This window comes from Schistocerca gregaria, chromosome 3, assembly GCF_023897955.1.
Source record: "Schistocerca gregaria isolate iqSchGreg1 chromosome 3, iqSchGreg1.2, whole genome shotgun sequence".
In the NCBI taxonomy this organism is placed as follows: Eukaryota; Metazoa; Arthropoda; class Insecta; order Orthoptera; family Acrididae; genus Schistocerca; species Schistocerca gregaria.
Genome location: NC_064922.1, coordinates 933465743 through 933492307, shown reverse-complemented (window position 1 = coordinate 933492307; position 26565 = coordinate 933465743). Strand labels below are relative to the sequence as shown.

Sequence of the window (26565 nt, the reverse complement as noted above, 5' to 3'; positions counted from 1 at the left end):
TAGCCCTTTCGGATGTTCTTCCACCCCTAGCCCAAAAGCCAATGATCACGTACGTTTAGACGTCACATAAATCGCACCCTTTCCGCCTTACGAGAACGACTGCACTGTTCTCTGCATCCTTCGACGCACTTTTTATACCCTTTATAAGCTGTCTTCGCCTGGTTCAAGTTTTCGTATCTACTTCGTCCTCTCGAAATTATTCCCAGCTGTACTGACACGTATTACACTACTGGCCATTAAAATTGCTACACCATGAAGAAATTAAGATGATAATGGGTATTCATTGGACAAATATATTATACTAGTAATTGAGTGCATAGACCCTGAGAAATCAGTACCCACAACAACAACCTCTGGCCGCAATAACGGCCTTGATACGCCTGGGCATTGAGTGAAACAGACCTTGCATGGCGTGTACAGGTACAGCTGCCCATGCAGCTTCAACACGATACCACACTTCAGCAAGAGTAGTGACTGGTCTAGTGTGACGAGCCAGTTGCTCGGCCACCATTGACCAGTCGTTTTCAATTGGTGAGAGATCTGGAGAATGTGCTGGCCAGGGCATCAGTCGAACATTTTCTGTATCCAGAAAGGTCCGAACAGGACCTGCAACATGCAGTCGTGCATTATCCTGCTGAAACGTAGGGTTTCGCAGGGATCGAGTGAAGGGTAGAGCCACAGGGTTGTAACACCTCTGAAATGTAACGTCCACTGTTCAAAGTGCCGTCAATGCGAACAAGAGGTGACCGAGACGTGTAACCAATGGCTCCCCATACTATCACGCCGGGTGATACGCCAGTATGGCGATGACGAATACACGCTTCCAATGTGAGTTCACCGCGATGTCGCCAAACACGTATGCGAGCGTCATGATGCTGTAAACAGCACCTGGATTCATCCGAAAAAATGACGTTTCGCCATTCTTGCACCCAGGTTCGTCGTTGAGTACACCATCGCAGGCTCTCCTGTCTGTGATGCAGGGTCAAGGGTAAGCGCAGCCATGGTCTCCGAGCTGATAGTCCATACTGCTGCAAACATCGTCGAACTGTTCGTGCAGATGATTGTTGTCTTGCAAACGTCCCCATCTGTTGACTCAGGAATCGAGACGTGGCTGCACGATCTGTTACAGCCATGTGGATAAGATGACTGTCATCTCGACCTCTAGTGATACGAGGCCGTTGGGATCCAGCACGGCGTTCCGTATTACCCTCCTGAACCCACCGAGTCCATATTCTGCTATCAGTCATTGGATCTCGACCAACGCGAGCAGCAATGTCGCGATACGATAAACCGCAATCATGATAGGCTACAATCCGACGTGATGGTACGCATTTCTCCTCCTTACACGAGGCATCACAACAACGTTCCACCAGGCAACACCGATCAACTGCTGTTTGTGTATGAGAAATCGGTTGGAAACATTTCCTCATGTCAGCACGTTGTAGGTGTCGCCACCGGCGCCAACCTTGTGTGAATGCTCTGAAAAGCTAATCATTTGCATTTCACAGCATCTTCTTCCTGTCGGCTAAATATCGCGTCTGTAGCACGTCATCATCGTGGTGTAGCAATTTTAATGGCCTATAGTGTAGTGGTAAAGACCAACTTTTATTCCCGTTGGCATACAAGTTTTGCCTCTATTAACTAATCCCGCAAAACCTAACATACGAAAATAGCTCGCCTTAATTTTGACACTTTTTCAGAAAAGCCTTTTGAAGCAATCAATGTATTTCATTCTAAAGACGATGTTAAAATACAACGATCCTGATAATTAAATTCACTTAAAAGAAGGTGTTTTAATTGCTATAAATAAATTAAAACGTCGATCAAGGCACATATATAACTCTTGTAATGCTTTGCCTAGGCAATAAATTTCAGTTTTTAGTACTCCTCTAATACAGTGGTTCTCAACCATAAACCCTGAGTGCAGTCGTATTTTAGTTAGTACTCAACAACTACCCGTACTCACAATCCCAATCATAATCAACAATAGCTCCTAACTAAACATTATAATGATAAAGAAATTCCTTTGCACACTAATTTTTAAAAGGAAGGAAGGTAAACGATACATAGTTTTGAAACTTCTTTGTGTTTACTTAAACTACTGAGTGCAATTAAAGCTAATGTCTCGTTACTTATTTATATCATTTCTACATTGACCTACGGAATTGTTCCTGACAATGACAACTCAGACTTAACCTATTCATTTATTACCCACAATATACAAGCCCAACGCAGTCTGACTGCTCTACAATGACAGCATGACTTCAAATAGTTAACACAAAGGAATGGCCCTAAATTGGAAGACATGCTAACAATAGCCCATACTTTTCGAAAGTCACTTACCTCACAGAGACTCTTCATAACACGAACTACAGCAATTACAGCAAGTAGCAACTACAACCAGCTAAATGAAAGGATACTAACAACTGTAGGCTCTAACTACTAGGAGGCATATGGTTAGCAAAGGAAAGATTTTGTTGAAGAGCAAACAATGTACTTAGCAGATTTTACCTTCTTCATGTGACATCCAGTTCCAAAAATTTTATAGTCGTCAATAGTTCCACTACTCAAACATTGCCAACAACAGCCATCCTCATTTTGCAACGAATGTCCTACCAGCACAGAGTCTTCACTAAGAATATCTTGTCCATACACTTCCCTATCCATTCAATAACTGCTAGTCCGTCCAACCAGAGAGTCTCTTGGCGAGGGCGCAGAGCGCTTTCAGCGATATTATAAGAGTCTATAGCGCTGCCAACATACAGGCTACGTACAGTTTTTATAGGTGTTCCAACCCACGAGCTTATGAACGTTTTTTTTTTTTTTTAATTTAATGACTAGCTTACAAACCGGGCATTGCCTGCGTATTGATTTTGCGAATTTCCTGTTACAAGCGAAAAAAAAATGAACTGTGTTTCTAGTGTAACAGCGAAAAATAAAACATTTCCGTGTGTTCGTGAATACACCTTTGAAATCATGAATCAGGTTCCGAACGCTCGCCGCAGCTGCTTCGAGTGTTTAGAACGCGATTTTTGTAGTCTGTATGACAATGCATCTTTATAGTTCTACAGAAGACTAATGTTTTCACCCGCGACCGTTTTCTGTTTGCAGTTGAAAGCCGTGAAAAGCGTTGGCAGATGTTAGGGATTTCCTGAAACTTACGTGCCTGCAAGAGTGTCTTAATAGTAAAGAATAAATGTATAAAGGCTTCGTGCATGATGCGGCGTTATTTTCACGCATCTCACTGTTTATGACGTCATATATTCTGATCCATGACCGTTAGGTACTTTTTAACCCCACGGCGATTGGTGCCTTATCTTAAGAGATACGTGTAGCAAGTTTGGTTTAAATCGTTCCAGTGGTTTAAGAGGAGCTGTGAAATGTACGTTCATACATAAACCCATTTTTACAGTATGTATGGATGAAACAATTGTCGGTGCAACACGAGTGCTACCTACAACTGCTTCTCAGACAAGAAGCTAACTGTCCACATTGAGGGCAGAGACTAATTAGAAAACATTTTTGCTCTGTACCACTCTTCCCCCTAGCGACGCTTGCTTCAACTACAACCTGTACCTCCACTTAAAATCAACCTTATTAAAATAGTTACTGTTTGTAAATCACTTTATTGAAGGACTCCTTATTTCTGAAATGACAATGATTTATTTCTGATCACCTCCACTGATAACAACGATAATACTGTGTGGGCCCTACAGCCATTAATTACGTCATATTGTGCTGTGCAGTCAGTTTATTCGTTTATTGTTGCGAAGTGAGTACTGAAGCAATTTCTGGTCTACTGCGGGAAATAACAACTAGGAGAAGGAATTTTCATAAGATATCTAAACATATGTGATACGTATGTCTCAGTGTTACTGTTGTAAATGCACTGTGGAAAGTACAAAGCATGCGTGTAGTGGGCGGACTACGTAGGAAAGATATTCGTACATTCGTTTCACAAGTTGCAAAGTCCACAACAATGTGTCACGCGTTAATGCTAGTATATAAAAAAAGATAATTATTGCTAACATATGAAACCACTGTTACAGTCTTACGAAATAAAGATAATAGTAATGATATATTAGAAATAATTTAGTTTCATGACCGAGAAACAATTGAACCCTGTTCTTTTACGCTTCAAAAAATCACATTATTCCAATCTAGGATGGGAATCACGGCTCTAACAGACGGAATCGTTTAATACGAGGGTGAGTCAATTATTATCCACAGTTTGGTTATATTTTTATTTATTTTGTTAGTGCTGTCATTTTGCGTTGATGACGGATGCTTTGTTTATTTGTTGTTCAATTTTCGAGCTGCTAGGTTAGTTTCGTTATCGCTGCCGTGTTGTTAATCGTAGTTGCTCCGCTGTGTATTTGCACCAAAGAACAGCAACGTTCAGTGATCCGTTTTTTGTGGTCGGAAGGCGTATCAGGGGCTGAAATTCATCGAAGACTTTCGGTACAGTACGGGAACAGTGTTTTGCCACAACGGAATGTCTACGAATGGATTGTAAAATTCCGAAGTGGTCGCCGAAGTGTTACGCACGATGAAGGAGCCGGACGATTGTTTACCGCCACAAATGAAGAAACCATTGAGCGTTCACGTGAAATGATTCTCTAAGACAGACGATTAACTATTGACGAAGTGGCACATCGTCTGCAAATTAGACACGGCTCTGCCTACGATATCATCCACAACAGATTTGGGTTCAAAATGGGGCTTAACATCTGAGCTCACCCTTCACTGACTCATACGCAACAGATTCAACAGCAACTCCAATAAATCCTACATACTTGTCGATTTTACAAGGTGGGCGTGACATATTCATGGCGGAACATATTGTTTCTGCTGCAGTGTGTCCTTTGCCAATAGCTCTCAATCCATGAAAGCACCAACACTAACTTCAAAATAATTATCTTTACACTTATCAGAATTCCAAAATGGGTGAGTATATTTAGAACTGGCACAATCAATGATAAGTTTCCTGGCTATTCCATTTGGTACGTCACTGTCTTCACGTAAACTAACTGGCCCTCCATATATGCGTAAATCTATCAGAATATAACCTAACCTACCATTTACATCACTTTAGTTTTGAGAAATCTATGCATCACAACCTTTTATTTTAATCTTTGAAGCACTGATGGCTGTTTCTCTAGATACTGACGAGTTGGCCTGTATTTCATTGCCTGTAACCTCACATGTCACATGTTGAATAAAATGTTTCCTTTTACCCGAAAATCTTTTACCGTGAAACCCACGTTTCTTAAAAACCGTTTTGACGTCGTACTTTGAGAGATTTACCAATCTATTCGTCACTTTTCCTTGGAAAAACGTTAGCACTTCGGCATACATCGCGTGTTTATACTATGAAATGCTACAGCACTGTTTTTTACAGTGCTACCAATACAAACAAGTAATTTAACCTTTATAACACAGCAGTCCACAGCCTTCTATATAAGAATTACTGATTTTATTACATCTTGAAGTAATGCACGTAAAAATTTTAACATTGTCAGCCGGTGTAGATTATATTTAAAAAATAAAATAAAATACTTCCCACGTGCGTTTATAAGTGGTTATAATATTATTTTATTCGAGAAATTGCAAATTTTATAATGAGATACAAATCCGAAAACGTGAATAAAAAGTTTTTTCCGTTCTAACTCCCCTTAAATGTAATGAAGATCATAGTGTACACAAAAGGGTTAACGGTATCGAAACGAAAATACACTGTATGCTTTGCAAGTGGACAGTCGGTGGTTGCGTATGCTCTCTCTGGTATCATGGGGATGTGCGCCCATGTCCCTACTGCAGAGAGTTTGGGACTCCAACACTCTTATTGGCAGGCAATGGAATTACGATAGCTTCCGTGCTTTTGATTTCACGATCTCCGGCACTTTTCTTTTCGAATGCACCGGATAAACCTATCTTACGAGGAGAACACGGCAAGTGCTATAGCCCGATTAGCTAGAAACTTCGCTCAGTGGAAGAGGACACAAAATAAACGCACACGTGCCTCGGCTTCTCCATAGATACTCTACCGTTAGCCAGAAAACGACGGTCAAAGTTTTCGACGTACTTTAGATGCCTTATAGTGCGCGATAGAATCAGAGTAAATGGTGGTACAGTGGATAGCGTTGCGGCCCCTAAAGTTTGCGTCCCGTATTCGAATCGCGAATGTTGTTTTTATTTTATTTTTTCATTTACCTACCCACGTCGCTAGAAGGTTGCTACATCAATATTTCTTATCTAGTTAGGGGATACTAGACCGTTACATTAATTGAAAAATTACAACTGAGGTTCGCCGGCCGGTGTTGCCGTGCGGTTCTAGGCGCTTCAATCTGGAACCGCGTGACCGCTACGGTCGCAGGTTCGAATCCTGCCTCGGGCATGGATGTGTGTGATGTCCTTAGGTTAGTTAGGTTTAAGTAGTTTTAAGTTCTAGGCGACTGATGACCTCAGAAGTTGAGTGGCATAGTGCTCAGAGCCATATGAACCATTTTATTTTCTTTGGATTTTCTGCCATGTTTCGAGAGAAAGTTTAGTTGTGGAAACTGTTCTAAGCATCTCGCATTGAAGTCCGCGCTCAGTTTCGAGCTTCTGTAAAAGATCGCCAATCTTGGGGGTTTGTGGTGTGTATAATTTGGCATGTTTGTTTCGTTGTTTCTGCAACAGTTTTCTAACCCGTTGTTAATGCCTCAATGAATGTGTTCCTTGAGTCATCCAACTGTTTCCCTTTCAGACTGCACCGCTTCGGCTGCACTGTTAACTCGCTAAAAGAGGCGCAAAGTATTTCGAAAACTTTGAACATCGTTTTCTCAGAAACGGTCCAGTATCTACGGACAAGTCGAGAGAGGTGTTCGCTTATTTTGGTTCCTCTTCTGCTAAAATTTCTGGAAAATAGGGTTGTGGCACTTTCCGTGCTCGCCTCGTTAGCTGAATGTGCACAGTTTCCCCGCACAGGTTAGATTAGATTAGATTAGTACTTGTTCCATATATCATGAATACGACACTTCGTAATGATGTGGAACGTGTCAGGTTAATAAAAGTTGTCTATACAAGATATTACATTAGACAAAATAGTACGTGACACTCAATTTTTTTTAATTTTTAAATGTTTTGGGAAATTACCCACTTACTATATCCAAAACTCCTCTAACGAGTAGAAGGAATTGCCATTAAGAAATTATTTTAATTTGCTTTTAAATGCTATATGGCTATCTGTCAGACTTTTGATGCTGTTAGGTAAGTGACCAAAGACTTTTGTGGCAGCATAATTTACCCCCTTCTGAGTCAAAGTCAGATTTAACCTTGAGTAGTGAAGATCATCCTTTCTCCTAGTGTTGTACCCATGTACACAGCTATTACTTTTGAATTCGTTCGGATTGTTAATAACAAATTTCACAAGTAAATATATGTATTATGAGGCTATAGTGAAGATTTCTAGCTCTTTAAATAAGTGTCTGCAGGATGATCTTGGATCAGCTACAGAAATTTTTCTGATTACACGCCTTTGTGCAATGAACATGCTTTTACTCAACGACGAGTACCCCAGAATATGATGCCATACGAAAGCAGAGAATGAAAATAGGCGTGGTAAGCTAATTTACTCAGATGTATATCGCCAAACTTTGCAATGACCCTAATAGCATATGTAGGTGAACTCAAACGTTTCAGCAGATCCTCAGTGTGTTTTTTTGCAGTTCAACCCCTCATCAATGCATACACCTAGAAATTTTGAATATTCTACCTTAGGTACCGATTTCTGATCGAAGTCTATATTTATTAATGGGGTCATTCCATTTACTGTGTGGAACTGTATATACTGTGTTTTATCAAAGTTTAATGAGAGCCCATTTGCAGAGAACCACTTAACGATTTTCTGAAAACCATCGTTTACAATTTCACCAGTTACTTCTTGGCTGTCGGGTGTGATAGCTATACGAGGTGCATTCAAGTTCTGAGGCATCCGTTTTTGTTTCTCTGCACTGGAAAGAGATAGAAACATGCGCATTGTTTTAAAATGAGGCAGCGCTCATTGTCAATACGTCCCAGAGATGGCAGCACCGTACGGCAGATGGAATTTTACCGCCAGCGGCGAGAATGAGAACTGTTTTAAATACTTAAAATGGCGACGTTTTCCTTACTTGAACAGCGTGCAATCGTTCGTTTTCTGAATTTGCGTGGTGTGAAAACAATTGAAATTCATCGATAGTTGAAGGAGACATGTGGAGTTATGGATGTGTCGAAAGTGCGTTCGTGGGTGCGACAGTTTAATGAAGGCAGAACATCGTGTGACAACAAACCGAAACAACCTCGGGCTCGCACAAGCCGGTCTGACGACATGATCGAGAAAGTGGGGAGAATTGTTTTGGGGTATCGCCGAATGACTGTTGAACAGATCGCCTCCAGAGTTGGCATTTCTGTGGGTTGTGTGCACACAATCCTGCATGACGACCTGAAAATGGGAAAAGTGTCATCCACGTGGGTGCCACGAATGCTGACGGACGACCACATGGCTGCCCGTGTGGCATGTTGCCGAGCAATGTTGACGCGCAACGACAGCATGAATGGGACTTTCTTTTCGTCGGTTGTGGCAATGGATGAGACGTGGATGCCATTTTTCAATACAGGAAGAAAGCGCCAGTCATCTCAATGGAAGCACATAGATTCACCGCCACCAAAAAAATTTCGGGTAACCGCCAGTGCTGAAAAAATGATGGTGTCCATGTTCTGGGACAGCGAGGGCGTACTCCTTACCCATTGCGTTCCAAAGGGCACTACAGTAACAGGTGCATCCTACGAAAATGTTTTGAAGAACAAATTCCTTCCTCCACTGCAACAAAAACGTCCGGGAAGGGCTGCGCGTGTGCTGTTTCACCAAGACAACGCACCCGCACATCGAGCTAACGTTATGCAACAGTTTCTTCGTGATAACAACTTTGAAGTGATTCCTCATGCTCCCTACTCACCTGACCTGGCTCCTAGTGACTTTTGGCTTTTTATAACAATGAAAGACACTCTCCGTGGCAGCACATTCACCAGCCGTGCTGCTATTGCCTCAGCGATTTTCCAGTGGTCAAAACAGACTCCTAAAGAAGCCTTCGCCGGTGCCATGGAATCATGGCGTCAGCGTTGTGAAAAATGTGTACGTCTGCAGGGCGATTACGTCGAGAAGTAACGCCAGTTTCATCGATTTCGGGTGAGTAGTTAATTAGAAAAAAAGTTGGAGGTCTTTGAACTTGAATGCACCTCGTACTTGTATCATCGGCAAAAACTAGTGAGGGTGCAGTACTCAGCAGCTGAGTAGACAACTCACTGCGCGGTCGTTCCCGGTGGGTGACGATACCTGCTGAGGGCGGGTGGCTGGCTGGGTTTAGCGTGGGCCAAAAGGAGGGGAGCCGGTGCGGCAACTGCCGGCGTCTGCGGCTTCGGCGGCGACGGTGGACAGGCGTGGCCGGATCGCCGGCGGCTACCGGCTCGAGGTCAGCTGCTGCGGCCAGGGCGTTGGCCGCTCTGGTCATCGCCCCGCCCCGCTCTGGCCGGCCGCCGGGTCGGCACGCCACACCACACCACGGGACAGCGGCGGCCGCCGCAGCGCCGGGGGCGACGCCGCCCACCGCAGGTCAACTCCGGCCGGACGCGCGTCGCCCAGCTGCCACCCGCCGTCAGAAGCCGCGGTGCGTTGCCCACTCTTTCTCACCCGCTCTCCTCTGGTGCCCTTTGGGCTGCACCGGGTGGGATTTGTCCCCAGGAAGTATCGAGTACGAATCCACTGGTCCAAAGAAGGGCCAAAGAAACTGGAACACCTGTCTGATATCGTGCAGGGACCCCGCGAGGACTCAAAAGTGCCGCAACACGATGTGGCACGGACTCCACTAACGTCTGACGCAGTTGACTGACGACTCCGTGCAGTGCTGTGTGCACAACGACCATACATGTTAAAAGTAAAAGGAAGGTCAGCGTTGGCCGTAATATTGATGTATTATTGATAGTAAAATCGATTTTCAATCACATAGCGATCATCTTCAGTGCTGTGGTGCTCAAATGAAACTCAGACACTGGTATCAAGTTATCAGTAACTAAAACTGTGAAGAGATCACAATCGCTTCTCAGTTTTGGTTATTGATAACTTGATACCAGTGTCTGAGTTTCATTTGAGCACCACAGCACTGAAGATGATCGCTATGTGATTGAAAATCGATTTTGCTACCAATAATACATCAATATTACGGCCAACGCTGACCTTCCTTTTAATTTAGTCTGACGTAGTGCTGGAGGGGCCAGTTCCCTCCAGCACTACGTCAGCAGTACTCATGGTGTCAGTCACGACTGCTGACGGACGACCACATGGCTGCCCGTGTGGCATGTTGCCAAGCAATGTTGATGCGCAACGACAGCATGAATGGGACTTTCTTTTCGTCGGTTGTGACAATGGATGAGACGTGGATGACATTTTTCAATCCAGAAACAAAGCGCCAGTCACCTCAATGGCTCTCCATAGATCCGTAACAGTACGACGGGGTGGAGGTCTCTTCTGAACAGCACGTTGCAAGGCATCCCAGATATGCTCAGTAATGTTCATGTCTGGGGATTTTCGTGGCTAGCGAAAGTCTTTAAACTCGCAGCCGCTCTGTAGCCGTTCTGGACGCGTGGGGTGTCGCATTGTCCTAATGGAATTGCCCAAGTCCGCCGGAATGCACAATGGACGTGAATGGCTGCAGGCGATCAGACAGCTTGCTTACGTGCGTCTCCGCCATCAGATTCGTATCTAGACGTATCAGAGGTCCCATATCACTCCAACTTGACACACCCCACACCATTGCCGGCCGGTGTGGCCGTGCGGTTCTGAAACCTGCCTCGGGCATGGATATGTGTGATGTCCTTAGGTTAGTTAGCTTTAACTAGTTCTACGTTCTAGGGGACTGATGACCTCAGGTGTTAAGACCCATAGTGCTCAGAGCCATTTGAACCATTTTGAACCCACACCATTACAGAGCCTCCACCAGCTTGAAAAGTTCCCTGTTGACATCCATGGTCCGTGGGTTCACGAGATTGTCTCCATGCCTGTACACGTCCATTTCCTCGATACAATTTGAACCGACACTCGTCCAACCACGCAACATGTTTCCAGTTGTTTACAGTGCCATGCCGGCGAGGCGTAAACGCCAGAAGTTAAGCTTTGTGCCGCGAAGTCATCAAGGGTACATGATTCAGCTCCGTAAACCTATACCGACACTTGTTGATGGCCCAGTATTGAAATCTGCAGCAATTTACGTTCCATAGGTTTGAATAAGGTGAATTTGGCCGTCGAGACACCACTCTGAGTTCATTACAATGCTCCTCAAACCACGGCAGCACGGTTCTGTCTCCAAGACACAGACATTTATACTGCTGAAATATGACATAGCTATAAGCGAGACATCATCAAGCCTGAACGGATGCAGCTGGTTCACAGCTGTCAGCGTTACTTCGATTACTACCACAGGTGCCAAGCAAGCGCAGCAGAATGTCTGCCATAGCATAATATTGTGCCCACCAGCCAGCGTCCGTGGCGTGCTGCGCGTCTCGAGCCGCTGTTCCCGACGGTGGTGTTGTCTCGAGGAGGGGGGCAGAGGGGGGAGGAGACGACCAGAGACCTAGTGTAGCGAAAATGTGGCACTCTTCCACTGATCGACGGTCGAATCCCGATGATCCCACGTCCATTGCAGTCGTAATTGACGATTTTGTTAGGAAAACTTGTGAACACATAGAGGTGGTCTGCTGTCGAGCCTCATGTTCAACAATGTACCATCAACGGTCTCCTCCGAAACACTTGTGCGTGCACCAACATTATTCTCTTTGGACAGAGATGCCAGAGATCATCATCTATCCTACTTTACAGAGCGGACAGGCTTCCGAACCCTCGTTCCGTGAAGAGTCGTGGACGTCCAACCACTTAACGCTTAGTGGTAGTCTCTCTACCTCTTTCAGTAGATGCTCACGACAGTAGCACGTGAACATTCGACTAGCTTCGCCGTTTTCGAGATACTCCTTCGCAGGCTCTATATAATAATAATCTGCCATTTGTCGAACTCGCTTATCTCAATAGATTTCCCCATTTGCAGCCCGTATCTTCGCTAGGGTGATTCCCGTCCGTGTCTGCTCTGTTTACATACGTTTGTTACCGTGTCACGTGCCTTCAACTCCACCAGGCGGCATCCAGCCTCGCAGTGGCCAGTGGCCATAACGTTTTGACTTATCACTGTAGATGACATAACGTGCAGATACCTTCTCCTGCCACTCATAGAGCTACATGTCCACGTCCTGTATATTTCACTTCAAAACATGGAAACTATTTTCTTTATACACTAATGGCCATTAAAATTGCAAACATCGAGAAGAAATGCAGATGATATACCGTTATTCATAGCACAAATATATTATAGTGGAACTGACCTGTGATTACATTTTCACGCAATTTCGGTGCATACAACCTGAGAAATCAGTACCCAGAACAACCACCTCTGGCCGTAATAACGGCCTCGACACGCCTGGGCACTGACTCAAACAGACCTTGGATGACGTGTACAGGTACAGCTGCCCATGCAGCTTCAACACGATACCACAGTCCATCGAGAGTAGTGACTGGCCTGTTGTGACGAGCCAGTTGCTCGGACACCATTGACCAGACGTTTTCAGTTGGTCAAAGATCTGTAGAATGTGCTGGCCAGGGCATCAGTCGAACATTTTCTGTATCCAGAAAGGCCCATGCAGGACCTGCAACATGCAGTCGTGCATTATCCTGCTGAAATGTAGGGTTTCCCAGGAATCGAATGAAGGGTAGAGTCACGGGTCGTAACACATCTGAAATGTAACGTCCACTGTTCAAAGTGCTGTCTTTGGGAACAAGAGGTGACCGAGACGTGTAACCAATGGTACCACGTACCATCACGCCGGGTGATACGCCAGTATGGCGATGACGAGTACACGCTGCCAATGTGCTTTCACCGCGATGTCGCCAAACAAGGATGCAACCATCATGATTTTGTAAACAGAACCTGGATTCATCCGAAAAAATGACGTTTTGCCATTGGTGTTCCCAGGTTCGCCGTTGAATACAACATCGCAGGCGCTCCTGTCTGTGATGCAGCGCCAAGGGTAACCGCAGCCATGGTCTCCGAGCTGATAGTCCATGTTGCTGCAAACGTCCTCGACCTGTTCGTGTAGATGGTTGTTGTCTTGCAATTGTCCCCATCTGTTGACTCAGGGATCGAGACGTGGCTGCACGATCCGTTACAGCCATGCGGATAAGATGCCTGTCATCACGACTGCTAGTGATACGATGCCGTTAGGACCCAGCACGAAGTTCCGTATTACCCTCCTGAACCCACCGATTCCATATTCTGGCAACAGTCATTGGATCTCGACCAACGCTAGCAGCAGTGTCGCGATACGATAATCCGCAATCGCGATAGGATACAATCCGATCTTTATCAAAGTCGGAAACGTGATGCTTCGCCTTTCTCCTCCTTACACGAGGCATCACAACAACGTTTGACGAGGCAACGCCGTTCAACTGCTATTTGTGTATGAGAAATCGGTTGGAAACTTTCTTCATGTCAGCACGTTGTAGGTGTCGCTACCGGTGCCAACCTTGTGTGAATGCTCTGAAAAGCTAATCATTTTCATATCACAGCATCTTCTTCCTGTCGATTAAATCTCGCGTCTGTAGCACGTCATCTTCGTGGTGTAGAAATTTTAATGGCTAGTAGTGTAGTTACAACTGTGGCGCTGAGAACTGTAAGGGCCTAAAGCTCACAGGCCTAAAGCACGCCGTCGTTCTCCCGTAATCTGTCGATCTTATGGTGAATCAGTTTTATCCGTACCTGTAGCCTCACACTGTATGTATGAACATTCGTGAGAAACTGTTTCATTGATCTGACTAATATTCATGCCCACAAGCGCCAGAAACATAAAGGATAACTTTATTGCTCCGTGCAGCTCAGTTGTTGACTAGATTCGAGAACATAATTTAGTGTCTACATCATGTACACAGGAGTAATATTTCATAATCGGAAGTGTATTGGCAGTCCTGTCCGAAAATCAAGCCACAGAATGTACTCGACGAAATTGTTGATCACGAAGACGAGAAATTGTTGGAATAGGTCATAACTATGTGTGTATGATGCATTTAGTATCTGTTCTTTATTAGTAATTTTTCAGGACATTTCTCGTGCACAATGTCTGATTCTAATTTCACAATAGAGTAATGGCGGCGAAAACTCTGTGCAAGTTCGAAAAATCTCAGAAAATGCTTGTTAAAAGACAAAAGTGGTACCACACCACAAACTATCTAATGAAGAAAAAAGTAACATAAAATGTTTGTTCTGGGGAACAGGCCTATACGAACATCGTTCTACGGTTGATTTCACGAATGGTGCAATTCTACGGGCTTCATAGTAATCGGCCTTTCAATTTTTGCTGTGGTTGGATTCACGCTATGAGCAGGGTATACTAGGTACTTAATCACCAGGATTATATTTTCAATAATCCCACTGTTGTCGCATATCAACATTGCATCTTGATACTTGGTAAACATCCCGCTCAGTTTCTGCATGAAAAGGAGAGAATACCGAACAGGCTAAGCACCCACATGGTAAACATTGCCGATTCCTCATAGTTGGGGAAAACAGGGCTGACGATTCAGTCCATGACGTAGGAGCTCTAGTTTATGGGGTAAACCACCGACAGGAATGGCACCCCTTTCCAGTCACCCCACGCCAATAAATTATGCCTCAAAAATTGCGGTTTCGAGCGTACATATATTTTATCTTCGCCCCATTTTTAGACGTTTAGGCTTACATTTACTTAAGCATAGTGAACATTGTACCTTTACTTACAATGTTTTACAGTAGCTATACTAAAAATTTCCGTTGCAAAATTTTCCACCACTGTTAGTAAAGAAATAATGATCACGACACGTAAATAAATGTAAGCATCTGAAGATAGGTTTCCAGGCATATTGAAACGTCATGGTGGGAAAATAAATGCCTATAAAATTAATTATTGTAAAGTACTTTCAACAGTTGCAGTGTTCAGTATTTTATCTACCTTCAGCAACTGTAGTTGTGTTTGTGGAAATCGTCAGGAATCGGTGGCATAAAGGAATTTTTATTTCCTTAACGGTTTTCAGGCACTTATTGCCCTTCTTCTGTACGTTATGACCAATAAAAGAAGTGCTTGAAACTGGTTAAGGAAATAAAATATCCTTTATGCTCCTGGTTGCTGGTTATTTCGATAAAATTATCAGATACAGTTCCCGCCTTTTATGCAAAATACTGTTTTTTCTTGTTACCCAAACGTGTTTCAGCAGCTCTGTGCTATCATCAGTGGGTTCTGTTTATTGAACAACTTGATTCTACGTTATATACTTTGGAGGATCATATGTATGGTGTCCAGCACTGACAGCTTGCCATGTTTTGTTCTGATTGATCGTTCTTCTTTCACATTCCAAGGACACTGTGCACACATATTAGATGCACTTCGCGGAATTTCGGACTTGCAGACACCTTTTCACTTCGCAAAACGCGGTGTACACGACGCTGTTGTGTGTCCTAAAAAAACACGGAAGCCGTCATTACGCAAAGTACATGTAATGTGCATGTGCAGTGTCGTCGGAATGCGGAAGAAAAAGGCTCAATCGCAACAAAATAAGGCAAGCCTATCATTGCAGGACACCATGCAGATGGGCCTGCAAAACCGTATGATGTAAAATCAAGTTGTTGAGTTCACTGATGATGGGAGGGAGCTGCCGAAACATGTTTAGGTAACAATAAGAAACAGTGGTATGCATAAGAGTCCGAACCTATATTTAATCATCTTAACTGCAAACAGGAGCCGGCCGAGGGTGGCCGAGCGGTTCTAGGCACTACAGTCTGGAACCGCGCGACCACTACGGTCGCAGGTTCGAATCCTGCCTCGGGCACGGATGTGTGTGATGTCCTTAGGTTAGTTAGGTTTAAGTAGTTCTAAGTTCTAGGGGACTGATGACCACAGCAGTTAAGTCCCATAGTGCTCAAAGCCATTTTTTGCAAACAGGGGAAAAATACAAGAGCTGCAAATCCGAGAGATGACTATTTCGACAAAAGTTGCAGTGTTGTAATGCGTCCGCTAAGGATAAGAATTATTTGCTAATGTTAATACGAGAGAGAGCAGAAAAACAAAATGCGGCAGTGAGATAGGCTATCCCAGTCGCCAGACAATTAGGAGTGACTTCGCAGATTGCTTCTCCGTGTCGAATCGAATCGAAACCAATCGCGTACAACATCCGGCCCGCGGGTTGCAGGTTGCCCACCCGTGCAGTACACATTTTTAGTAGTATAACTCACGATCGGTCATTGCATGCTCCAGCACATAACGTTACACGTCTTCAATGGGCCAAACTAACAAAACCCTCTATTGAGGCCAATAATGTAGGTGTGATTTTTTTCCAGTGATGTATGACTTTTATCTCAGGGAATAGTTTGTTTAAACAAAAAAACGGTGGTTTGGTTTCCATGCTGAAGTCCTTCTATACTCAGGACTCCGTGACGATTTCCAATAAATGCTAGTCCGGTAGAAGCGTGTTTACGGAAGACTACACATGTACTATCTTCGATTTGATGGCTGCTTCATTTGTAATTCTAAATGTATGTTGTACCAAGCTAAGCTCAAGTCGTGTAGCTAATACAATTTCTGTACTGCTAGTGCAGAACTCAACAACTTCTCTCTCTCGCTCTGTAATGAATTGCTACTGTAATTGCTACAACACTTATCGATGTTTACCATTTCTTCTGTGTGTCTGTCAATAGTGCAAAGGAGAATCTAGTTAATGCAGCGTGACACTATGTTTTGCAATCAGATAATCTACTCTGAGTACAAGCAAGCAACTGGTGTTGAGCGGAAGTGGTCTCTGGTGGTCTGGGATGAGAATAGATGCGGGTCGTAACGGCGCAATAACTCCCTCGCTAATCGATACTTATAACGGCCGATACAATTGCGCTCGTGTGCGCCGTGTTGCACAACATCGCAAAGTGGAACAATAATTCCCCACAGATTCCGACGAAACAAGTTCCCTTGCAAACTACTGATATATGGAACGCGGGTAGGAGGTATAATACACAGGTTTCAAGACTAGACTGTGCGTTATCTTGAGATCTCGGCTAACATATGCCATCAGTTACTCGTTCATAAAAAGAAAATTGTAGTACGTAAGGCTGAAAGATGGCATGTTGATTCTTTTTACGTTGTTAATCCGTAGACTGGTTTTCAGAAGATGGAATTCACTTCTGAGCCATCAACAGATTTTTCCTGAGGTGCACAGTTTAATTTACCTGTAATTTGCCTCTAGTAGCGAGCTTTCGCTTGCCGCTTGTAGCCGTGGAATCAATTTTTTTCCAGTTACTTGAGAAATAGTCATCCCAGCATCAAAATTTTATCAGAAGAGTGCATTACCTACAGTACTATTCATCATAAGATCCGTGTTCTAGTTTTGTTTCTTCAACGGTGGTTGAATATTTATAACCTCATCAGGCAATTTAAAACTTCCATAAATGTCCCAACTCTGAGCTTCTTCTAGTAAAAACTTGCATTCCGATAACTGTTTCTTTATTTGAAATTCTGATTTTAGACACAATGAACAACCAAAAAATGAACGCTCTGACGCTGACGTACGTATAACAATATGTCCTACAGCAGTTCGACTTGTGGAACGCTTATCATACAACCGCTCTACACAGAATTCTTAACGTTTTAAATATTACGGTTGTTTTTCTTTTACAGTTAGTCATATTGTTCGTGGTTTCCCCATTATCTTCACTTTATTTTTTATTTTCTGTGTCGCACAGGTTCGGGTGCATAGTCTCTTTCAAGCGCATGGCATAAACCGTTAAACGAACAAATTTAGTCTTGGCGCGTTGTACCATACACTTAAAAATGACTCCAAAGCTGAAGCTGTGCTATGGTGAAAAAGGATCCCTAAAAAGGAATGTGATTGGTTAAAGTGATTCGACACCAATAATCTTCGTTGAAATCTGTGAAAATCTGAGAGTGATATTTGAGTGTCCTTTTCCCTGTTGTCACTGAACTGTGTTCCCACTCGGTTGGTAGCGTAATTATCAATGTCAGTTACCAACAGTCACTTGAAAATGATTTATTGAGTTGTTAGCAATGAATCCTCACAATCCAGTGGCTGGATCTAAGAATCTGAAAGCAGCTAGGTAGCAACAGGGGTTTCCAGTTTTTTAATTCTGAGGTGTAGAGTAGGTTAGAGTGCAGAGTGTTATCGATGGCGAGGTCTCTCAGAGACAGTTTGTTCTAGGATGGAGCAGAAAAAAAAGGTGCAGGGGGCGGGTGGCTCGGTGAAGGAATCGTTCTGGTATGTGACTTAAGTGTATTAGGCGAACAACGGAAATTCTAAATCGTAATAAAAGGAGAAGAGTACTTTTAAGCTTAGCGTTATCATAACTACCCATGAAACTGTAAATTGCTTCAGAATAAGGAGTATCTTAAGTGTTTCCTTCGTACAGCAATGAAAAAAAAAATCTCTGTGTTAAAGTCCAACGGAGTGGTTATCATATTAGAACATGCTGGCGAAACGTCATAACACTGGTTTTTATATTACCGAAAGAGTTGTTTCACATACAGATAGCTTGCCTTTTATACACAGTTTTACCTGTTCCGGTGCCCTGTGAAAGTCGCAGGAATAATGAAAATAAAATACCTGTCATGTAAGAAACGCTACATAGGTTAGTTTTTTTAGCGGAATGGCATACTTAAGGTCAGCGCTGCTGTGCTTATTGCATAGTACTTGGCAGGACACGAATTTATTAGTGACCGTTGGTCATATAAATGCACTGAATTCGTGTACTGAAATTCCGTGGATTCTTGTTTGTATGCATCAGCAGCATGTTTAAGAACTCGTATAACCTGCCGGCTGGACCCCTAGAGGGTTCGATTATCGGCTGTAATGCGGCTAAGTTAGAATGTCAACGTTCAAGTTTCAAGTACCCAGACCAAATTTTCCATTTCATAATTAACAAGTATGGTACCAAATATGTCTTACTGCGATTTGGATTTTTATTTTTGTCTTCTTTCGTCTAATCATCATAAACTGCGGTTGTCTGTGGGGTCAAAATACCAGTCTTTAAATTGTTGAACGTCACAGTTCCTGTGCGTACACTGTAGTAAGTCGCCATCAAGACTGCAGCTTACGTCAAAAACAAAATATCAGCGTGGAACAAGTAAGAGCGTGTACTTCAAGATTTCCAATTATACCACTACGTGAAAAATCCTGAAAGGAGTCTATTTCTCCTTTCTCTCTTTTATCATTGTACTATGGACTAGCAAGTATCGGCAAAAAAGATAATTCAGTTTGTATATTTTGATGTTTTCACTCTGTCTTAAAGCAATGTAATTATGATTATGTGGAATTTTCTATAATTTATAAAATCGAACAACCGTGCATTACATTCCTGTTAATTTACCAATGATCAGAGCCACTTAATCTAAAAGAGGGACAAATCCAAGTGCTTCGACGTTTGCTGACCATAAGGCTTCTTGTCATTCAAGTGGTAAGCTTCATTCAACTTTTGTGGAGGATAAAGTTTGCATGTTAGTACTTACTTCTTTAGACATTTAGCACGTGGCCTGGACACCGGATTGTCGGACTGAGCATTGGACATCACCTTCTTTGGTAAGATAGATAATTTGTACTTACGAGTTCAAGTGCACCGAGAAGGATCTTTCATATATCTAAGCTTTCTTGACATTTATAACTATTTGTGTAGCCATGTGGACCTCAGAGGCAACTTCGAAACTGATTGACGAATGTTCGCTGATGAGCCTAAAAGTTACGATCGTTGCCCACCGCAAGAATGAATGCCGTTTGGTTGCAGAGATGGTGGTTATCGGTGAAACAATCCGCTTTCGTTTATTGTGTAGTCTTTTTTTTTCAACGATAGTTTAACCGGACTGTTAAAACCGCTCTAAATAATTGGTTCCTAAAATAACCGATTTTCAGCTTTTTATTCCTATTATTTCCTATAGTAAACATGCAATCAAATAAAAATTGAAAAAAGACTTAGTTTCTAGATATGTAGAATGAAATTATTAAATTAAATAGGCAAATAAAAGAAAACTTACGAACATGAATGCTCCAAACCAGCTGCAATAAGGTAACATGTTTTTTAATATTTTATGTGACAGGCCTGTTTCAGCTTATTGCCATTGTCAAGTGACTTGTGAAATAACATTAGTAAGATTATCTGTACACAAATTGTGGCTATTTTACGTTTACGTTTATGCTGGTACTTTAGTATAGTTGGAAGCGACGACCATATTGCATTTACAGTAAATTTTGTTTGTCATGTTGCGGTAAGTACAACAGTTCTTGTAGTTATCGAAAGGTAAAAATATGTTTTTGTAAGATATTTTGACAGTTCAGTTTTGGCAGTTCTTTACTGTGATGCTATATCTTTACAAAGTGTATACAGCTTACCAGAGATGTTATCTACCGTTGTCCTTATTTGCCTTTAAATGTTATCTATGGTCCGTGTAAGCTTTTTAAAAATTTGTGTAGGCACAAGCCCTCAATATTTCAATTCTCAGTCTGAAATAACTTCGCATTACACGTTTTCATAAATGAACAGAAAGTAAATGTAATCGTTTACTGTTTATCTGAAGATAAATAAAAACCAAAACTCTGCAGTCTTTAAAGAATTTCAGAGGATCGCATAGTATTTCTACTTGACTGAATCGAGAAGTCAATTACAGACGAAATGTATCTCTGACGAGTTCCATTAGAAGCTTCAACTTTTCGCGCACAGGCTTGTATCTGTTCCCTTCTGGCAACGCAAATGAAACAACTTGTATTCCAACAGGGGCGACGGCTGGAATATCAGCAGACAAAACGAGAAAATGGAATGCACTTGCGAAATTCCAGTAGCGGTTCGGGAACCAGAAATTCTTTTTTTTGTATTCGTTCTTGCCACTTTAGGGCATCCAGTCCGCAAGTATCATGTCGCGACACATTCCGTGGCTGTCATACGATCTTTTCCTTTATGTTCTTTTTCTTTCTTAGTCGGCGTGCTGTTATTTATTCACGGAATTTCATATCCATCTGTGCCACGCACGATCGACGTCTCCTGTCCTATAAAGTTATCTTTGTTATTATTTCGCTCCTTTTCTTCTACATTAAAAGGTATATTTAACAGATTGATATCACCTGTAGAGCTCTTACGAAGTTTAGGTCTTGTATTCCACCTTTCTGCATCAAAAATGCGAAGGAATGGATAGCTCCCTGCTCCGTAGATTTACTCGAAAACATTTATCGGTGGACTCGGAGTAGTCTTCCGCAACACACGTTATCAAACCAGTCTAAATAAGAATCGCCAGGCTGGCTTTGACCCGTGACCGCGTCAAAGTTCTGATTGCTCCAAAGGTCAATAACTTAAGCCCTATAGCATACCACTTTCAGAAATGTGGATTCATAGTGCCAAGTTCTTAGTAAATATGACTCGACTTTGTAATCACTGAAATAATATCACACACCCTCGTATCACGTAAAGTTTCATTTCGCTTCCTCCATTCGGTACTTCACTTTTCTATCATTCCCAACGTTAGACCCAAAACTTCGAAGTGAAGACTGTAGTGATACATCTCATTCCTTGAATTAGAGGTATCACCTCATTAAATACCTATGTCAGAGAGAAGATGTTCCTGACTGAGAGTAGTCGATAAGTGGTGAGCACTTGGTGGTGTTTTAAATTGCAGGTGCTAATAACTGAGCTAACGATGTAGTGGCTATACGGAAGTGGGTAGCAATGAGACGAACCTACCTGCTGAGGGGGAGATAGGAGTTCCATGGAGCGGGCAATGCGGTAGAAAGAGCGCCAAGAAATCTAAGAACGTGAAGTTTCAGATATGTTGTAATTCTTAATTATCAAGTTGAGTATCAGATCTGTTATATACGTAGTACAGACAGGCAGTATAAGTGTTGGTAGCTGTCCTCATTTGTCATGTATTGAGTTGTAATTTTGAAAATAATGTAAGGAGATGAACTGAATCTCTATTTATGTGGTGGAGTGAACGAGAACGAGATGTTAATTTTCAGCAGCTTGATCTGCAGCCTGTAAGGTGGCGAAGTCTGGGTCACGGTAGAAGAAAAAGGCACAGGATTCAGGGCACAGACTAGCTGGGTCCCCATTAGTAATACCTAACGGCGATCGAATATTCAGTAAGTAACGTTCATTGTATATAAAATGAGCGTTCTGGTGGCAACTTATTTAAGTGTTTGGTGCATGAGGTGAAGTGTAACAAACCACCACACAGCGCAAGACAAACTGAAACACTTCAAGAATTCATCAGGTTACCTTCCATTCAGAAGGCTGTAGCACGCAGCGACTGTTATATTGACTTGTAAATAATAGATTTTAGCTATCAGTCGTCCTTTCTAAATTTTATTGGCAGATCTAGATTTCAGCTAGAAACTAGCCATTCTCAAAGCACTATCATTTTTGATCAATGCGTGTTATGCCTGTTGGTAGGGCTTCATCCACAGTTCATTGAATACACTTCAAGAATTGTTCTTCAGTGTTTCTCCCATTTTATATAAAAGGCCCCTGTTATTATTTTGTAGTGCGATTAAATGTTAATTATGTTTCTAATCATTTGCATCTTATATACACTGTCGTAACTACATTATCCTAAATACCGCCTCTGCCAGCTAGGAGTATGGGCATAGTAATACAGGGCATGTGACGGAACGAATTTAAGAACCGAAAGTAATGGGACCTAGGAAGTCCCACTAGCGGATAAATAGCCGAGTACTTGTTAAAATTTATTGAGTAGGGAGTGCGATGCTGATTCCAATTTCATCATTGACGTCTATACCTCGAGGGCTCACAATAGTCGACCTCAAAAAAACGACGTTTCTGATATCGCTTTTTAGTGATGATTTTATAGAATGGTGTAAAAACCAACATGAAAAGACGTCTAACTAGCGACCGTTCTAGTTGCGCAACCATGCCGTTGCCCTACCGACGGCCTGGAAGAAGACGTTGCGTGTGTGCAATAGCTTCTGCGTGGACACCAAGATGCCGTATATATACCTACTGAGCTTCCCAGTAAATGGAATGATTTATGAAGCGTCATTAACATTGACCCACACTAAATTTTTTTCTGTCACATCTGTTTCCTTTTGGATATTAACGATGATAATATCTCTAGCAACTTTAAATTCCTCGCAGATACCACGAACTTTCATCAAAAAATGAATAGCCTCAGAAGGACTTGCTTTCCCACGATCCCGTGACTCGGAAGTTTTAACTGAAGTAAATACCGGCCGTGAAAGCCTACTTCGTAGAATTTCATATGTTTTAATCAATAATTACTGCAATAATTAACATTACAATCCCTCAGCTTGTTGTACACTCAGAATCTCGGGGGCTTTCGGCACAAACTCGACTGAGGCACTGTGAATGGTACTGGGAATCTTCCCTACAGGTATTACAATTTGTCACAGCTTACTGTCTGAAGAGAGGAAGACGCGACAAAATAAAAGAAACAACTGCCAAGACGTAAATGACAAAGGGAAATTAAAGAAGAGGAGAACTGATATAGGGCTGACAGAATGGGACACAGCTAATAAGGGAAGACGGGCATAGTCTTTCTTCCCCACTATACGAGAGCAGATGAATTTGAAGTACATAAACCAAACACGCGGCACGGTGAACTTTCTCACTGGTCACGGCCCGTATCCTGTGCATCTCTATAGGTTTGGCCTCAGACAGGCTCACACTTGTGCCTCTGGTGTGAATGGCACAGCTGAATACACAGTACTGGTCTGCGGTGTCCTAGGACATATGGAACCGAGTTTAGGGAACCAAGACATGGGTCAGTTGATACGCTGACAAGATGACTGGAACTCTATAAACAAAATCGCAGACGAAGTATCACGGCACTGAAGGAGAGACCATGTAGTAGAGTAAGACAGGCTCAACATCTGACAGACCAGCAGTACATAGTAAACAATACAGAGACAAACACAGACGCTGACTCGGATGCTGTACCGCACACAGGACGTGAAAACGAGATACAAATACAAATTTAGCAAAAGTAAGCTATGATTCTCCAACACTAAATCGAAACAGTCTGGAAAACAAGTACTCGGTTGTTATACCGTTTCACAGGATGTAACACTGTCTGAAGATGTGACGTATCTTCGCTTTCGCTGTATCAGGTGAGCCTGGCTCGAACTTTTACCGAGCCGCCGAATATGATGCAGCTGACTATGATATATTAAATCAATTCGCCATCTGCACTGTTAGCATAAGTTCGGAAACACGTTACAACCTCATTAATCAGTACATTATTAATTATTTATTACCACAATCAAGACAACATTTGTAACAGATGTAGCAATGCAGATATAAAGGGAAGAACTGACACATCATATCTAATCCAAATTCCCATCTCTTGTTTCTTCCATTAAATGCAGTTTTAATTTGAATGTAAAATAACATCCACAACTTATTATGTATCCTACTTATTATCAATATCATCAAGGTTTGCACACCAAAGCATTACTACTCTTGTAATCTTTGCACTAATCGCTTATGAGACGTATTCGAAAAAATGTTTGTTTAAATTGCAAATAAATCATTGATAGTGGCAACAATTAAGAAGTTTGGTTACTTTGTCGGCATCATAGGTCGAATCTTTAATTGGATGTTACAATGTTTCAAAGACCGTTATCGATAATGGAACATAGATATTTAACGTAACTTGCCTGTGATTTCCTGCAAAAATACATCTATCGCGAAGTCCACATGGTTCCAACTACACAACGTGGTCTCTGAGTCGAATGAAAACTGTAGATCTGCAGGAATGTTTCTTCCTGAACATTTTGATATATAATTAATAACCTTAGTTCTCACGTTTACTTCACTACAAGGTTCTTTGTGAAGAGCTTCTGTAAAGTTTGGAAGGTTAGGAGACGGATACTGGCAGAACTAAAGCTGTGAATACCGAGCGTGAGTCGTGCTTCGGTAGCTCAGTTGGTAGAGCACTTGCCCGCGAAAGGCAAAGGTCCCGAGTTCGAGTCTCGGTCGGGCACACAGTTTTAATCTGCCAGGAAGTTTCATATCAGCGCACACTCCGCTGCAGAGTGAAAATCTCATTCATTAACAGCGTGTCTATCTAAAATGTAGACTACACTCATGTTATTTGAGCTAGAAGTTTTTATTCTGGAAATAGATTTTTCCTCCACAAAATAAACGTATCAGAAGATTTACCTCTCGGGAAGTTCACTTCAGAGTTATATTTGATATACGTCTCATCTCTGTTGTTGCTAATACACACCAGTCGGACAATCTTTTGATTTACATGTTTGTCAACTTCTCTCTTCCCTTCCTTATTTCTTCTCATCATTCTGGCGCCTTTAGTTGCCCCAAGTCCCCACTATTCAGCTTCGGCAATGCTCATGGAATCCGTCGCCAACAGTGATTGTCTCGAATTACACCCAGGATATTTTCCTAGCAACTCCACAACTTCACACCTGCTAATTACCCCACATTAAAGCAAACTACATGCGTGATAAATAGCGAGGATGACAAAATAGCAGCAACCCAAACTACAGATTATTTCATATTACAAACTACGCTCGAAAACCAAATACGTACAAGGGAAACATAAAAGCATCGCGTACCGTATTTTTCTAACAGGACCGTCAAGTTGAGTAACAGTTGTATAGTGTATGTTTCTCGAACAGGGGTCTAACGACAACAGTCACGTGCGCAAACAGCGGAATCATGGGTGTCGGCAAACTCCGAGAGATTTTCAGGTTGATTTTTAAACAACTTCCTTATGTCCAATTCAGTTCTTTTAACCGAAGTCTTGTTCAAAACACTCTAAAAATCGATTTAAGACAAAAAACAAAAAATCGATTTTTTGGAACCAGATTGACAAGTAAGTCAGCTTAATGTCTCGACTTCGACATTTGGCAAATATCGATAACCGTCGAACATTCCTGGTATTTAGGCGCCCATGAATACGGAATCAGACTCCCCAGACTCAATGTAATGGATTCCTGGAATAGGCAGCTGGCGATAGCAGGTTGAAACGCGAAGGACGGGTTTGCGGATATAGCCAGACTTTGCGCCTGTGTCCCGACGCCATTAGCAACGTGTAGGAGGCTACAGATTTCTGACCGGCAGGCTGTAAACGTCAGCATCCCAGGCCAGCGGGAGGGCGATACAAGCGGCGGTCGGCCAGCCAGGCTACGCCGTTAAACGCATCGCCCCCGGCTGCCGATTTTAATTGCCGAGCCCGGCAGGTTGGCGGCACTGGTGTGCTCTGCAGGAAGCACCGGACTGCTTCCACCAGCGACCATCTGGCGAGCCGCTCCCTGATAGCCATCGGCAGTGCAGCGGGTGGCGAGCACGGGTGGGTCCACTGCGCATGCTCGGGTAGCTGAACGGGGGTTCCCCGCAGGTAGGCAGAAGCCCTGCGTACGGGCAAGGAGGTACAGCGCAGAGATGG

The 26565-nt window shown here is 42.7% G+C and overlaps 1 protein-coding gene across 1 annotated transcript in view; it reads left to right on the top strand.

The window, feature by feature from the left end:
- The first annotated feature begins 6707 nt into the window (after window positions 1-6707).
- The window catches only part of LOC126355711 (uncharacterized), a 55600-nt gene continuing 35742 nt past the window's right edge, over window positions 6708-26565 (top strand). The window contains exons 1-2 of the mRNA XM_050006078.1: window positions 6708-6795; window positions 9400-9686. Coding sequence (XP_049862035.1) covers window positions 6708-6795; window positions 9400-9686 — 375 coding nt within the window. The remainder of the gene's footprint in view (window positions 6796-9399; window positions 9687-26565) is intronic.